This window comes from Trypanosoma melophagium (assembly GCF_022059095.1).
Source record: "Trypanosoma melophagium isolate St. Kilda chromosome Unknown ctg28segment0, whole genome shotgun sequence".
In the NCBI taxonomy this organism is placed as follows: domain Eukaryota; phylum Euglenozoa; class Kinetoplastea; order Trypanosomatida; family Trypanosomatidae; genus Trypanosoma; species Trypanosoma melophagium.
Genome location: NW_027125159.1, coordinates 65,795 through 82,103, shown reverse-complemented (window position 1 = coordinate 82,103; position 16,309 = coordinate 65,795). Strand labels below are relative to the sequence as shown.

The window sequence follows — 16,309 nt, the reverse complement described above, 5'->3', positions numbered from 1 at the left end:
AAAGCAAGTAAAACAAATATAAAATAAAAACGGTTATCAAAAGTAAAGAAAAAATGTCAGGTCTCTCTCTTGCACAGGCACGGTTGCGTGAAGAGCGCAAAGCATGGCGTAAAGATCGTCCTTTTGGTTTCTGGGCAAAACCACGAGAGTTAACAACTTCTTCAACCTCAAACAATACAGCAACAACCGGTAGTAGCACTAATAATAATAATAAAAATAATAATAATAATAATCATAATAATAATAATACAAGTAGTACTGCGTCCCCAGTAGCCGTTTCATCAAGTGGGAATAATGCAACTCACAACAAGACGACCATTGGCTCGACTGCTACCAATACCACTACTAATACTAATGATACGAATAGTAGTACTAATAACAATAATAGTTCCCCCACCCATAACGTCAGCAGCAGCACTAATACTGCTACTAATACTACTCATACGAATACTGGTGGTTTGGATCTGCTTGAGTGGGAGGCTGGGATTCCCGGTAAGCCCGGAACACCGTTTGAGGGCGGGGAGTTCCGCCTGCTACTGCACTTCACAGAGGATTACCCCACAAAACCCCCCAAGTGTGTGTTTACACCTGTGCTGTTTCACCCAAATGTATACCCGAGTGGCACTGTGTGCTTGTCTATTCTCAATGAGGAAAAGGATTGGCGGCCGAGTATTACTATCAAACAGATTCTTTTGGCCATTCAGGAGCTGCTGGATAATCCGAATATAAAAGATCCCGCACAGGAGGAACCGTATAAAGTGTATATGCGAGATCGAAAGGAGTATGAGGAACGGGTACGGCAGGAAGTGGCGAAACACCATCAGAAACGTTTGGTGTGAACGGGAGAAAAAACGAAACAGAGAAGGGAAATACATTTGGTGAGGAAAAGAAAGTTGGAAAGACAAATAAAGAGGAAAGAGACACAATCAAGAAGAAGAATTAAAAAAAAAACGAAGAAGAAAAAGATGTGGTTCTGCTTTTGCTTTTTTTTTCTCGCCTTCTTTTTTGGTGTACGTGAGAGGGAGGGAGAGAAATAAAAAAAAAAAATGAAGAGATTTAAAGAAAATGGTGAATTAAAATAGAAAACGAAAACGCATACATGAAGAGCGAAAACGGAAGAAACAAGAACGGAGACATTTACCACTTTACATAACTGGAGGCAATGAAGAATAGAAGAATTTGTCCCACTATACTTATTTGTGAGTAATATATATATATATATATATATATATATATATATATATATATATATGAGAGAAAGAGAGAGGGACATAGAGAGAAAAAAAAGAAGAATATCTCATTTTTTGTTATGCGATGTTTTTTATTATTGCTATTATTATTATTATTATTATTATTATTATTATTATTATTATTATTATTATTATTATTATTATTATTATTATTATTATTATTATTTGATCTCCTAAGGGAATATCGATACTACGATTAAATAGTAGAGATGTAGGTGTATATGTATAGATCTATATTTAATTTTAGTTTATCTCTGTAATTTCTTTTTTTTTCCCCTTTCTCCCCTATTCTTTCATTACTGATTTCCTTGCCCATAAATACATGTGACGGAAGGCAACAAGAAGAAGGAGAGAGAAAAGGAAAAGAGAAACACACACACAATACGGTGAAAGGGGAACAGAAGACATAGGTTATTTCCAAAAAAAAAAGGAGAAAGGCAAAAAGAAAATGGGTAGGGCCTCTAAAGACAAGCGGGATATGTATTACCGCAAAGCCAAAGAAGAGGGTTACCGTGCGAGAAGTGCCTATAAGTTACTGCAACTGCACGAGGAATTTAATATTCTTCAGCGTGAAAACATTCTAACGGGTGTTGTGGATTTGTGTGCGGCACCCGGTAGTTGGTCGCAAGTACTCGCTTCGCATCTACGCAGTCCAGTAGATAATTCGAACAGTAATAATAATAATAATAATAATAATAATAATAATAATAATAGTAATAATAATAATAATAATAATAATAATAGTAATAATAATAATCATCATCATAATCATTGTAGTAGTAAAGAGGATCAAGAAGCATTGCAGTTTCCACCCCGTATTGTGGCGGTGGATTTGCAGGAAATGATGCCTATTGAAGGCGTTTGTTTACTGCAGGGAGATATCACAAGTGAGGCCACCGCGCGGGAAATTATTCGCCTACTAAACTGCGAAACTATGGAGATGCGGAATGAAGAAGAAGCAAATGTTGTAGAGAAACAAGATGCGGCAAGAGTGGGAGAAAGTAGCGTCTGCAATACGAATAACAATAATAACAATAATAATAATAATAATAATAATAATAATAATAATAATACTACGCATAGTTCGAGAAAAGCAGATCTTGTTGTCTGTGATGGTGCTCCTGATGTAACCGGGATGCATGAATTGGATGAGTATCTACAACATCATCTTCTCTTGGCTGCACTAAATATCACGACGTTTGTACTACGACGTGGTGGTACATTTGTAACAAAAATCTTTCGTGGACCAAATACACCGTTTCTTGTGGCCAAATCAGAAGTTTTCTTTAAACATGTTATTATTGCGAAACCAAAATCTTCACGTAATGCCTCTATGGAAGCATTTATGGTGTGCCAGGATTATCAACCACCGGCGGGTTATTGCCCCTCATTTGAGCATCCACTCACAACAATAACACAATGTTTTACCCCAGATGCCCCTCTTCCACCTGCACTTCACCAGAAACACGAAGAAGAAGAAGAACAACAACAGTATGGACAGGAAGAGAAGGATAAAATAAATATGCAAACTGTTGTAGTACCATTTTTAGCCTGTGGGGATTTATCTGGATATGATGCTGATATGTGTTATGACCGTGATGGAGATGCGCCTGTGCTCCCACCGGTGCATCCACCACGACAGGCACCATATATGGCCAATGGTACACTTATAGCAGCAGGTGCGAGAAACACAATAGTGGCTGGTAGTGATTGGAGTAATAATGGTTTAGAAGATGAGACGAAACGTCGGCGTGTGGAGTGAGTTGATGAGAGATATTTGTATCTCTCTGTTGTGTATGTGTGTTTTTATTTACTATCTATCATGGATGGAGTATTTTGGTGCTAATATTTTAATGATCTCGCCTGCTATACGAAAGGAAAAAAGAATTTATTTCACTACCTCTTACTGTAATGTTCAGAAAATGAATGCTCCTATTAAATTTTACGGACAATAAATGATAGCGGATATCATTAACTTTGTTATTTATTTATTCATTTATTTATTCATTTCTTCTTCCTTTGCTCTTGACTAGATTAGTTAAACAGTATCCTACGAAACTGCGGTCCTTGTTTTTTTTTTGTTCTCTTTTTACGGGGGGATATCCTTGACAAAGATTGGACAGCTTGATTAATTTCTTTTTAGTATGTGTTAAAAATATGATGTAATTTATAAAACAGATACATTTTCGTGGTAAGACTATTAAATCTCATGCCTGTTTTTATAGAGCAAGAGAGCATCATCATCTCCAGATGCACACCAACACAAAAGACGACTCCCAAACTATTCTGTATTTCTCATCAACTTGGACAACAAGACACACACGACAGATCAGGCAGATGAATAGTAATAATAAAAAAAAATGGTCTACTAAGGCTTCGCTTTAAATATTACGAGACTAGAAAACTTATTTATGGATCTTTTCTATCCTCCAGTTTTCTGATTATTTGGGTATTGAGTTTAAATTGTAATAATGCCGGCATTATGTGAATGTGATTCGTTGTACCAATATAGGCCTCTGGAGAGTGTGATACTTGAGATTATGGCTGAGATGGGTATAAGAGTAGTTTCGTTATATTAATAGAGAATAGTTCTACAGTAATGTCAAATAAAATACATATTTTTTTTTGTTGTGGTATCTTTTTTTTTTCTTTCACGAACCTTTTTTTTCTGTTTTTAATATCTTTTTGGGTTTTATTATTATTTTTTTATTGTTTGGTAGTAAAAGAGGGGTGTTGCCATTTTATTGGGGGTCTGTTACTTTTTTTTTGTCTGTGTATCGTATAAGTGTGTGTGGAGAGTGCAGCTCCGAGAACTCAAAATTCGACGCGTAAAAAAAAAACATACCGTTGGAGTTTGGTGGCATACACTACCGTTTTTATTTTCTTTTTTTATGTTATTCCTTTGAAAATTGTGTTGATGCTCTCATTATTTCTTTTTTTAGTTTCTTTGCTTTGTTTTCTCCAACCTTTACAGTTTTACAAGCAGCACTAGTGAAACCCAAAACAATCAACCAGGAGAGAGAGAGAGAGAGGGAGAGAGTCCCATTGCAAAGATACTTAAAAAAAGGGAATACAAACAGAAAAAAAGGCCCCTTGATATAAAACAAACAAATTGTGACGGCTTTTTTTCTCTTTATTATCTTTTCAATTCTCCATATATAAATTATTATTATTATTATTATTATTATTATTATTATTATTATTATTATTATTATTATTATTATTATTATTATTATTATTATTATTATTACTATTACGATTACCAGCACCCCATTTCCATTCCCATTCCCGCTATTATGACCACTGCAGTAGCCGCCGCTGCCGCTGCCACTTCCCTCCCGTCGCCCCCACGGACGGCGGAGCCCCCGCATCCGCTCGAACTGCAGTGGGAGCGGGCGGAGGATCTCCTCGCCGACGGCAAACGCGCGGAGGCCCGGCGGGTGTTGGAGGCGCTCGTCACGACGGCAGTCGAGCCGGACGCGGTGGAGGCGCTGCGGGTGAAGGAGCGGGCGGTTTATCGCCTCGCAGAGCTCCTCGGCGTGGAGCGGGACGTTGAGGCCCTCCTGCAGCTCCCCGCCCGCGTCCGGCCCTTCTTTGCACAACTCCCAAAGGCAAAGACCACCCGCATGGTGCGAAAGTTGTTTGATCACATTCTCACCAGCGGCGCCGCACTCGAGCGGCAGATGGAGGTGTGTAATGAAATGATTGCGTGGGCACGGCTGGAACGGCGGACGTTTCTGCGGCAACGACTGCAGCATCGATTGGCGGAATTGCAGTTTGCTCAACATGCACCGCAGGATGCACTGACAACGCTGCAGCCACTCCTGAGAGAAGTAAGACGATTAGATGATCGGGCGCTTCTGCTGGATATTCATCTACTCGAAAGTCGTATTTACTTCGCCATAAATAATATCAGTAAAGCACGGGCTGCACTGGTGGCCGCACGTACGAATGCCAATAGCATCTACTGCCCGCCACTCGCACAGGCGGAAATTGATCTTCAGAGTGGTGTCCTACACGCCGAGGAACATGATGCCAAGACGGCTTTTTCATACTTGTATGAGGCATTTGAGGGATTTCATCAACTCGGAGATCAGGCGCGACAGGCACGTAAGGCATTACATTATATGATTCTCGCAAAGATCGCTACAGACACTCCAGATGAACTCGCCACACTGTTGAGTTCAAAGAATGTATTGGAGTACAGGGGAAGTGATATGGATGCCCTACGTGGTGTGGCAGATGCCTATAATGCACAAGACACACATTTATTTAATCGCATTATGCAAGAAAATCGTGGTGCGGCATTTCTTGAAGATGATGTTTTGCAGCGACGATTGACAGAGATGTACAACAGTCTATTAGAGCGTCATTTACTTAAATTGCTTGAACCATACAGTCGTGTACAGGTATCCTATCTTGCGGAATTGTTAAAGCTAGATGTGGATGCTGTGGAATCACAGGTATCCCAACTGATTCTGGATAAAAAACTGGCGGGTATTGTGGACCAGCAACATCAATGTGTTGTGGTGTTTGATGAACAAGATGAGAAGCGAGCAAAGGCACGAAAGGAAGAAGGAGAGGGTGGAAATAAAGAAGCCGCACCAGCACCAGCAGCAGCACCACCAATGACAACAGAAGGAGAAGGAAATAATACCACATTATATCAAGATGCACTCACTGCATTAGAAAAGTATGATCGTCTCGTTACCGCCTTATTTGATAAGGCGAATGGAAAATTTGATGCACTTGTGGAGGAGAATATGGCGAAGCGCACAGTGGCACGAAAGGAGGATAAGAATAGTAAAAAGAAGAATGATTCTGCGACAGATGAAAAGGGCAAAGAGGGAAAAGATAAAAAGAATACAAGCAACAGCAATAGAAACAACAAGGATGATAACAATAGTGGTAGCAATAACGACGACAACAACAATAACAAGAGTAGCGGCAATAAGGATAAGGACAACAAGAAAAATGACAGTTAAAGTAATGTGAACTGAAATGCCCTACTTTGTTTTTTTATTTAATTGTTGCAATCTGTGTACTTCTGCTGGGGGAATATGTGTATGGCATTATTATGAATATATGTAATGTATGTATGTGTTTGAATAGGTGTTAAAGTCTAAAAGAGTGTAATGCTTGCAAATGAAGATTCCGTTTACATATAAGACGCATACGCACCCAAAGACAGAGGCATACATATATACATACACAGAGCGAGAGAGAAAACGGAAGAAATGAAGAAGGGAGAGAGAAGAATGTTGATGAAAGATGCGAAATGGCAATTATGAACCATGCTTTTTTTTTCGTTTTCCTTATTTTCTTTTCGTTTTTGTTTTTTCTCAAAACCATTATTATTATTATTATTATTATTATTATTATTATTATTATTATTATTATTATTATTATTATTATTATTATTATTATTATTATTATTATTATTCCCATTTCTTATTGGAGAATGCGGCAATACGAGGATATGTTATTTCCTTCCCCTACTATCTACAGGAGTATTATTACAATTATCATTACTCCTGTTCTTCTTTTTTTTCTTTGTTGTTGTTGTTGTTGTTTTCTTTCTCTTCAGTCCTGTACGTAAAACCACAAGGAATTTCTCTTATTCTCTCCTTTATTGCTCTTTTCTCTATTTTATTGTTTAAAAAACCCATTGCTAGCAGGAAGGATAGTTTATTTATTATTATTATTATTATTATTATTATTATTATTATTATTATTATTATTATTATTATTATTATTACTATTATTATTATTATTATTATTATTATTACTATTATTATTGGTTATAAAATAGTAGAGAAATCATATAGACTTCACATTTTTGGCAATAATAACGTACAAAAGTCATTATATTCTTAACAAACACAAATTTTGATCCACAGTTACTAGTGTGAAGAGAAATAATAATAATAATAATAATATAGTGTTATTACTCTATAACGTTATAACGATCAAAGCAATAATAAAAAAAAAACGAATACCGCAATGTCGTCAGCCATTCTCATAACGGAAGAAGAAAAAGAAGTAATCTCAGTATCTAGTGAAGCGTTATTACATCTGGCAGCACGTCTAAATGGAGCTGTATTCGCTCCTCACTCTATCAACAAAACAACAGTGCTGGGAACAGTAAGTGAAAAGAAAAGGATGGAAACAATGAATAATAATAATAATAATAATAATAATAATAATAATAATAATAATAATAATAATAATAATAATAATAATAATAATAATAATAATAATAATAATACAATTATGGATTCTTCAGATCCACCTTTTGTGACTGTAGAAGATGGTGTTGGTGTTGTGGAGTTACTCACTGAAGTGGTAGTGCACTACGCCACAGCTCTCAATCCCACTAATGCGACTCAACCTTTACAATCCTCATACTTATATAGAGATAATATGAATCATAGTGAGATTAATACAGCAAATGTGGGAAAAACACTACGAATGAAACGAATGGCACTTCGTCATTTACTCTTTGAAGTAAAACCCGATCTCATAGCCACAGTATTATCTATTCTACACGCACCACATATGATGGAAGATGATGATGAGTTGTGTCGTCTCTTCTGTAGTGTTCTTTCACTCCTGCAGACAGTGGTACTCTCCTGCTGTATTCCAAGTGAAGAGACCTTTGAATCCAAACAACAACAGAATAATCAATATCAGTATCAATATCAATATCAACAGGAACGAATTAAAGATATGATATTAACAACGGAAACACTAGAACTTGCGGCGACTACAACAGATATGCTCGATCGTCTAGGCGCCGTACATATCGTAACAGGATTGTTATTCGATGAATATCCCGCCGCCGTACGACTGGCCGCCGTGCGGTTGTTATTTATATTATTATTACGTGATGGTGGGGCAGTGACACAGACACGAAATGCATATGTGCGGGATACACTCATTAGCACCGAACAATTATCTATTCTCCTCTCTGTACTCTCATCATCTTCATCTTCTTCTTCTCATACATCATTAGCAACGACGATGATAATGATAGATAAAGTGTTATCGCTGCGATTGCATACGGCGGCGTGTTTGCGTGAATTAGCGAATACACATTTCACACATCTCGCCCAGCCAGAAGTATTGAATGTTCTTAGATGTATTGCGGATACTGATGTGAATGGAGATTTACGTGCTTTGTGTATAGAATCACTTCATGTTATTATACAACGTAGTGATTCTTTCTTATGTTGGGCAAGAATTCCATTTAAAAAGGAACTTGTGGTATTTTGTAGTAGACAATTAGAACGGGAAATTCATCATGATGCCTTACGTGCCACTATGTGTCTTGTTGAAACACTTATTTTAAAGGATGCTATTCTAACATCCATGACTATGCATAGTGATAGTAGTAAGAATCATGGTAATAATACTGTTATACCTATTAGCGTTCAGTCGCATCAGAGAAGAGAAGATCAGGGTGTGTGTGAAGTACTTCTTGCATTGTTTGCAGATCGTGCATTGGCCACCATTATTGGAGATGCGGCGGCAGTCTTTGGTAACACTACGATGAAAAGCAATAATAATAATAATAATAATAACAGTGACCGTGCGCCGTTATTTCACTTCCAACATCAAACGACAGAAGAAGAACAAGAGCACCATCATAGTCATTATTATCAACATGAACAACAAGAGTATTATAATAGGCGAGAAAGAGGAGGACGTTCTCAGAGAGGAAGTGAAAAAACTCTTACCACAATGCCTACAATATCTATTGCGACTTCTACGGCATGTCTGGCTGCACGTTGTTTGCGATTACTTATTCAATATGCCCCATTCTACCGCTACGCCGCCTTTTACCTTATTCAACATCTTCCCTCCACCTCACGCTTATTAGAAGTAAGTGTACGATTAGCGGAAGGATATGAAACATACCACAATAATAATAATAATAATAATAATAATAATAATAATAATAATAATAATAATAATAATAATAATAATAATATAGATGAGGCGGCATTAATGCTCGCAGTGGAATTGGCATTATTATTTGGATTCGCCCTGGCCGAGGATCCGCGATCGCGGCAGTTACTCGCAGCGGAGTTTTGTAATCATCATAATGAAGCACAACAGATACGTCGGGCACTGATATCGAACCTGAATCTTGTTTCACTCTCCTACTTGGGCAATAATAATAATAATAATAATAATAATAATAATAATAATAATAATAATAATAATAATAATAATAATAATAATAATAATAATAATAATAATAATAGTGGTGGTGTTTGGGGTAAAGTAGATCAAATGTATAATGCGAGAGAGGCGGCGGCTGTTGGATTCCCTGTTGTGGATGTGACTGGAGTGCGATTGAATGCACTCGATGGTGTTGTCTGGGATTTGCCCGATCGTCCATCACGTACTTCTGTGCATAATATATTCACACTGCAAGAACAACGTTGGAATAATGGAGATGAAAGACAACAAAAACAAGAGCCACCATCTGTTGTTTCTAATGAAATGACACACCATAATACTAATAATAATGGTAGAAGTAATGTTTTGATGAATTACGGTTCCTTAAGAGAGAGAGGAATGGGAGGAGGGGGAATTCAAACCAGTTTCACATCACCGGATGAATATCGTCAACAGCGACTGAACTTTATTGTACTTAGTTATGCCATTCATTATACATTTAAGTTTGCCGTTGATAGTGCGGCTACTGCAGTGAACTTGAGTGCGGCTTTACGTGAAACTGCCGATAATACGGATCTTAGTTATACCACCATAACAACAACAACATCTGCAGCCAAAGGAACTCCATCTCTGCAGGCTTCTCAACCCAAGAATAAACCACAACGTTATTATAATGAGTACTTGGTGGATACAAGTAAACGAAAAGAGAAGGAATCAGCACAACAACAAAAACAATATACAGAGGCATCAATGTTATCTCCTGCCCCACGAAATCCTCGTGAGGACGTTCTTAACTCATCAAAGGCTACATCGGCATGCTCAGATGAAAATGATAAGCATAATCCTAACGGAAATCCTATTCATCGTATTGAACATCATCATCATCAACATCAACGCAATAATAATAATAATAATAATAATACGAATGATGCTAGTAGTGATGATAATAATACTTCTGCTAATATTGCCCATCCTAAGTCTCATCATGAAGCGGATATATTCCTTCGCTTTCATCGTTCCATCTCCCTCTTTATCGATCTCGCCCTGTTCTATGAAAGACGAGCATTATCGAAGTCTGCTCGACTGCCTGTTGTATATGAATCCACAGGTGAAAAGGGAATGGTGCGACGTCAGGGAAAACGCGAGACGCGGCAAACAATGGCGAAACTCATACAAGCAAGTGGAAATTTACATCATTCCAATTCCTCTCCTCAAGAACCCTTACAACAATCACAATTACATCATCAACAACAACAGGCGTCTAGGAATCGAGGAGGAGGAAATGTTGGTCGTCTGCATGAGACGAATATGCGTTCATGGTCGGTGAATGAACTCCAGGAAGAGGATTTGTTTTACTTTTACATTCCATACACGGAATTAACAAAAGAGGCACTGCAGTTTACACGTCGTGAGGCACTAGCGCACAGTCGTCGTATGAAGCGATTATTTGCTATTACACCTCAGTCTGCAAAAGCACGACGATGGTTGTTGCATGATATTGTTACAAATATAATGCCTGGAGTGGTGCATGCATTATCGCAATTTATTCAATGGTTTGCTATGCATGGTGCAGAGAATATTAAACGTCCATTGTTGATTTATTTTCAAAATGATTGTGAGGAAAAACCTGCAGAGGTGGTATCAAGTCAACAGAGGGACGATAGCAGTAGGAATAATATCGATAATAATAGAAATTCTGCAGGCGAATCATCACATGTATTCTTATCCTCCAGGTACAACACCCAACAGAACGTTGATAATTCTTCTTCTTTACCACAACCTGAAGATGTAGCATTACATTCAGGGAATTTAATTACACTTTTACAACAGGTGGCTTTTTACTTGGACCGTCGAAATCAAACTAAGGAAGCTCAACAAGAGACATTCACGGCATCTCCACATTGGGATGAATTGAGAAACTGGAGTTTACCTCGATGCGTTCAATCCCCATCTGTTAGGAGAGAAGGTGGAGAAGAAAAAAAAGTTATGACAGCAGCAACAACAACTCCAGGAAGAGGAAGAGTAAATGTATCAACTTCACCAACGGCAAGGAGATCTGCCTTTTTAGATGATATTGAACGAGAGATTGAGCGATTGCAAGGTATGGAATCTCGTGGGGATGAAGATACCAAAAGACTTGTAGAAACGCTTCTTCTTCCTGATGTGTGTGCGAGTCCTTATGATGCGCTTCGACCGCAGAATAATGAGGTGGATGAATATGAGAATGATAGTGAAGAAGAGGATGAATTTGATGAGGAGACGGTTTTTTAAACAGAAGAGATGGATTGTTTGTAGTGAAAGAACAAAAAAAAAAAAGGTGGTAAATCTGTAATGCTCTTTTTCTTTTTTTTTTTGTTCACACATTCTCTCTGTTCTTATTTTTGATTTTCAGTGATTCTATGTGGATTTGAAGGTAGCGTTATATAACTTTTAAGACGCTTTTCAGCATTTTGAATACCTTATCGTTTTTTTTATTGTTTTGTTTTCTTTTTTATTTTCTCTTCACTACGAGTACTTTTATTCGAGAATGTGGGTATCGTAACAGATACATCTAAATAAATATATACGTGATGGTTTTGTGTATGAGTGTAAGTGTATGCGTCTGATTTTCTTATATCTTTATTTCTATCTGAAAAAAAAAATGTTTATTCACCTCATTGTTCTTTTTTTGTTAAATGCGTGGTTCTTCCTTTCCTTCTCTCTTTCTGTGTGGAAAGTATTACTCTCATTAGCAATACTGTGGATAGCACAGCATTGCCCCGTCAAAATAGCAATGCATAGGCACTGCGCTTCTACTAATGACACCACCACCACCACCACCACTGGCAGAACCGATACAGTGAAAGGAATCAGTTCAAGTAACAATAACAACAGCAGTGCCAATAACATTGGTACCGTTGGCGAGGTGAGTGATAGACTCTCACGTAACCAAGAATACACCCATCCTTTCTGGTTCGTTAACAACAATATGCCCTCATCATACTGGGACTATGAAAATGCCAAAATAGAGTTTAGTAGTTGTGATCCATATGAATTAATACAAAAAATTGGTCGTGGGAAGTACTCAGAGGTGTTTCGTTCCCGTAATCGCTACAATCGTGAAATGTGTGTACTGAAAATTCTTAAACCTGTACGTCTGAAGAAGATTCGTCGTGAAATTACCGTTTTACAAAATCTTTGTGGTGGTCCTAATGTGGTGCGTTTGTTGGATGTGGTGATAGTGCCATCTGAGAGTACACCAGTACTTGTAACCGAGAATATTGAACCTGCCGATACATTTCGTACCCTATTAAAGAGTGGTCAATTGAGTAACTTTGATATGCGATACTATCTCTATGAAGTACTACGTTGCCTCCACTTTGCTCACAGTCGTGGTATCTTCCATCGTGATATTAAGCCACAGAACATCATCATTGATCACCGCCGGCGTAAACTTCGTATTGTGGATTGGGGCCTCGCGGAGTATTACATTCACGGTCAGGCGTATAACGTCTGCGTTGGCACGCGGCACTTCAAAGGCCCCGAACTTCTCGTCGGTCTTCGCCTGTACGACTACTCGCTCGATATGTGGAGTGTGGGCTGTATTCTTGCTGAGATGCTCTTCCACGTCCTCCCCTTCTTCCGCGGCGATGATAACGAGGACCAACTCCGGCAGATTGTCGATGTCCTCGGCAGTGAGGCGCTGGCCCGATATGTGGCCAAATATAACGTCCACCTCCCGCGATCGCTGCTCGAGCGGGGCGTTTTGGCCCGCCGCCCCCGACAGCCGTGGACGTCTTTTGTGACGGCCGCGACTGCCTCGTGGTGTGATGCCGCCGCGCTGGATTTGTTGGATCGACTGCTGCGCATGGACCACCAGGATCGCATTATGGCGGCGGAGGCGATGGCACATCCCTTCTTTGCGCCGGTGCGGCAGGCACTCGGGGAGGGCCCACAGGAGCAATACCCACGGGCTTAAATGGAAAGAGTGAGAGAATGTGTGAGTGAATGACAATAAGGATATATATATATATATATATATATATATATATATATATATATATCATTTTACGGGCTGAGAGGTTTGGGGTATCAATGGATGGGGAGAACAGTTCTTTTTCCCCTGGCAAGAGTACATCTTCCGGGTCGTCGAGAGCTAAATTCCCTTGACGCCTCTGGGTACAGAGAAACCGTATAGTAAACGAAGTGAAAGAAGACAGAAGTATGAAGGAAAAACAAAAAAAAAGACACACACACACACTCACAACTAAACAGAAAAAAAAGGAGAGGAAAGGAATTTGCAATGTACACAAAAAGAGTAATAAAAAAGAAAGAAAACACGCACAAATATAAACATACACATATATACGAAGATAGTGAGTGTGAAAGGAAAAAAGAAGTGGGATATGTGTATATGTGTGTGTGTAAGAGAGCGAAAACGAAATAAAAGGAGAGTGATGGTGATGATGATGATTATCATTATTATTATTATTATTATTATTATTATTAGTGAAAGGCTGTGATAAAACCATTGATTTAACTATTGTGGGTATATATATGACGATGCTTCTTTGATAGGTTAAAAAAGTTTTTCTCCTTCTTTTTTAAATTTTTTTTTATTTTACCTGGAATATTGTGTTCTCTTAGATTTTATTAGGAAGAGCACATCTCTATTCACTCTTATATGAGTAATGTGGCGACGTACAGTGTTTGATCTCTCATCTGGACCACAATGTTGTATACCTCATAGTATCTACACCGGTATATATACTCAAAGTCGGCTCTTCTTACATCAACAGAAAAAACAACATAAGAAAGAAGAGAAAAAAAGAGAAATGTTTGGTCAATATCGTAGAAACGTGGATCCCTTAGCCGCAGAACGTCGAAATGCCTTTCAACAATACATGCATGGTAAGAATGCGGCTTTTGTAGGAACAGAAACTTCCACATTAAATATTTCTGCAACTTCCTCTGATGTTTGTGGATTTGCAGAAGAACGTCAAACTACACCAAAGCGACACTTATTAGAGACGATTGAAGTAAGTCCACCTAATAGTAGTAGTAGTAGTAGTAGTAGTAGTAGTAGTAGTAGTAGTAGTAGTAGTAGTAGTAGTAGTATATTATCTGAAGGTGCAAAAAGAAGAATAACAACAAGAGAAGGAGATTATGATGATGTTGATGATGATGATAATCGTAAATTTCATCATTCATCATCACAGACAAAACAACAACAACAACAACAACAACAACGAGTAAATCCCATACCTGGTCTACGTGGTCAGCGGGATCTTCAACGGCTTCAACGTCGTGTTTCTGGGTATACAAGAGTAGTAGAACAACAGCAATTAAATGAGGAATATAAACGGGCTTTACTCATTCTTCGTGATATTCTTGTGGCTCTTCAAGGGAATGTGCAATCCACATCTATGAATAAACGTGGTAACTCTAATCAATTACACGAAATGAGACAAGGATCCTTATCTGAGGCGGTACGTTTTGAACGTTTACATCAACTTCGTGATACAACTAATCGTTTAACTACTGCACATTTTACGCAACTTTCTAATACAGAAATTTTAAAATTTCTTGATATAATAGCTCGTATAGTAGTTTTATCACAACAACAACACATTACAGCTCATGGCTACGTTGTACGACAAGCTGTACGAGCGCTATTTCTTAAAGGAGGAGATACTACAACTGGTAAACCTTCCTCACCTTCGAAAGAAACATTTCTTGGTATACATTACTATAATTTACTCCGTGTTATGCTTTCTCTACCATCATCAGAGACTGTAGAAGTATTAGATGGAAATATTAATTCTTCAGTTTCTCCGGGTGTGGTTTCAGTATCTCTTGAGGAGTTTTGTGTGCGGCGATTATATAATTATGGGTGTGATGCACTACTAGAGTCTCCATCGTACTTAAATGAGATTGGACCTTTTCGTGCTGTTCGTGTAATTGCATGGTGTATGCAGTGTGCTGAATCTCCTTTACTTACAGGAGGAAGAGGAAGAAATGGTATTCCTTTTAAACGATCATCATTAGCATATTCATCCCCACCACGTGCTGTTTTACGTATTCCTTTTGGTGTTGGAAAAGAATACACGCAAAGTGTATTATCCGTCTTTTCACCTCGAGCTTCTTCTAAACAAGAAAACACATCAACGATCAGAACCACACCCTTTCGAGTAACAGATCTAGCGACTCTCTGTAGTGCTATTGTATTTTATGAAATAACCACAATGGAGGCTCTTGAGGTTCTCGTGCAGGCTGCCCCAATGTGTGCTATGAAGGTGGATGAACTCTCTGGTCATCAACTCAGTTGTGTGATGTTGGCCTACGCCACACTGAAGTATCATGGGGATTTAAGTAAACATCCAATTTCCCACAACAATTCTACTCTTTCACAGTCAAATGGGAAACAACAAGAGGGAAATTTCTTTTTACTTCTTGCTGCACGTGCGGGAATGCTTGGAGAGAAATTACGTGAAGATGATGCCGCACGTGTGTTACGGGCGCTTGATATGACGGGTATTGAACATGATGGACTGCGGCGATCATTGGAGTCTAGTATGCGTATGCGAGGATTACAACATCGCTCTTTACTTGTACGAGGGTGAAAACATAATTAAAAAAAAAGATAGTTTTAATTACATTACATTGCATTATATTAGACTATCTTTTGTTGGATTTGCGTACAAATGAAACGAGACCTTGATAGGCTAGTACTGACTGGTGTCAGCGTTTTTCTTTTTTCTTTTTATTTGTTTGCCCAGTACATTCTTTTTCCTTTATTCTTGAAGTAGTGTTCTGGGTATTTCTTTCATAATAAGTATATCCGTTTAATTGCTTCGCTTTCTTTCTTTCTCACTAACTCACTTTCTCTCTTT

The 16,309-nt window shown here is 38.3% G+C and overlaps 6 protein-coding genes across 6 annotated transcripts; all 6 read left to right on the top strand.

The window, feature by feature from the left end:
• Window positions 1–53: 53 nt before the first annotated feature.
• LSM04_004864 (Ubiquitin-conjugating enzyme E2) lies at window positions 54–839 on the top strand (the record flags this gene model as incomplete). The annotated part of the gene is made up of 1 exon (XM_067330282.1): window positions 54–839. One exon carries the CDS (start codon window positions 54–56, stop codon window positions 837–839), a length of 786 nt encoding a protein of 261 aa, XP_067190316.1.
• Window positions 840–1,698: 859 nt separating this feature from the next.
• LSM04_002204 (Ribosomal RNA methyltransferase FtsJ domain) lies at window positions 1,699–3,012 on the top strand (the record flags this gene model as incomplete). The annotated part of the gene is made up of 1 exon (XM_067330271.1): window positions 1,699–3,012. The coding sequence occupies one exon, from the start codon at window positions 1,699–1,701 to the stop codon at window positions 3,010–3,012; it is 1,314 nt and encodes a 437-aa protein (XP_067190292.1).
• A 1,534-nt stretch (window positions 3,013–4,546) lies between these two features.
• Window positions 4,547–6,235, top strand: LSM04_001294 (Proteasome component (PCI) domain; the record flags this gene model as incomplete). The annotated part of the gene is made up of 1 exon (XM_067330258.1): window positions 4,547–6,235. The coding sequence occupies one exon, from the start codon at window positions 4,547–4,549 to the stop codon at window positions 6,233–6,235; it is 1,689 nt and encodes a 562-aa protein (XP_067190284.1).
• A 1,018-nt stretch (window positions 6,236–7,253) lies between these two features.
• On the top strand, window positions 7,254–11,708 carry LSM04_007958 (uncharacterized protein; the record flags this gene model as incomplete). Its single annotated transcript, XM_067330247.1, has 2 exons — window positions 7,254–8,790; window positions 8,878–11,708. 2 exons carry the CDS (start codon window positions 7,254–7,256, stop codon window positions 11,706–11,708), a joined length of 4,368 nt encoding a protein of 1,455 aa, XP_067190343.1.
• A 502-nt stretch (window positions 11,709–12,210) lies between these two features.
• LSM04_001387 (Protein kinase domain) lies at window positions 12,211–13,395 on the top strand (the record flags this gene model as incomplete). The annotated part of the gene is made up of 1 exon (XM_067330235.1): window positions 12,211–13,395. The coding sequence occupies one exon, from the start codon at window positions 12,211–12,213 to the stop codon at window positions 13,393–13,395; it is 1,185 nt and encodes a 394-aa protein (XP_067190285.1).
• Window positions 13,396–14,107: 712 nt separating this feature from the next.
• LSM04_003298 (uncharacterized protein) lies at window positions 14,108–16,039 on the top strand (the record flags this gene model as incomplete). Its single annotated transcript, XM_067330224.1, has 1 exon — window positions 14,108–16,039. The coding sequence occupies one exon, from the start codon at window positions 14,108–14,110 to the stop codon at window positions 16,037–16,039; it is 1,932 nt and encodes a 643-aa protein (XP_067190300.1).
• Window positions 16,040–16,309: the final 270 nt, after the last annotated feature.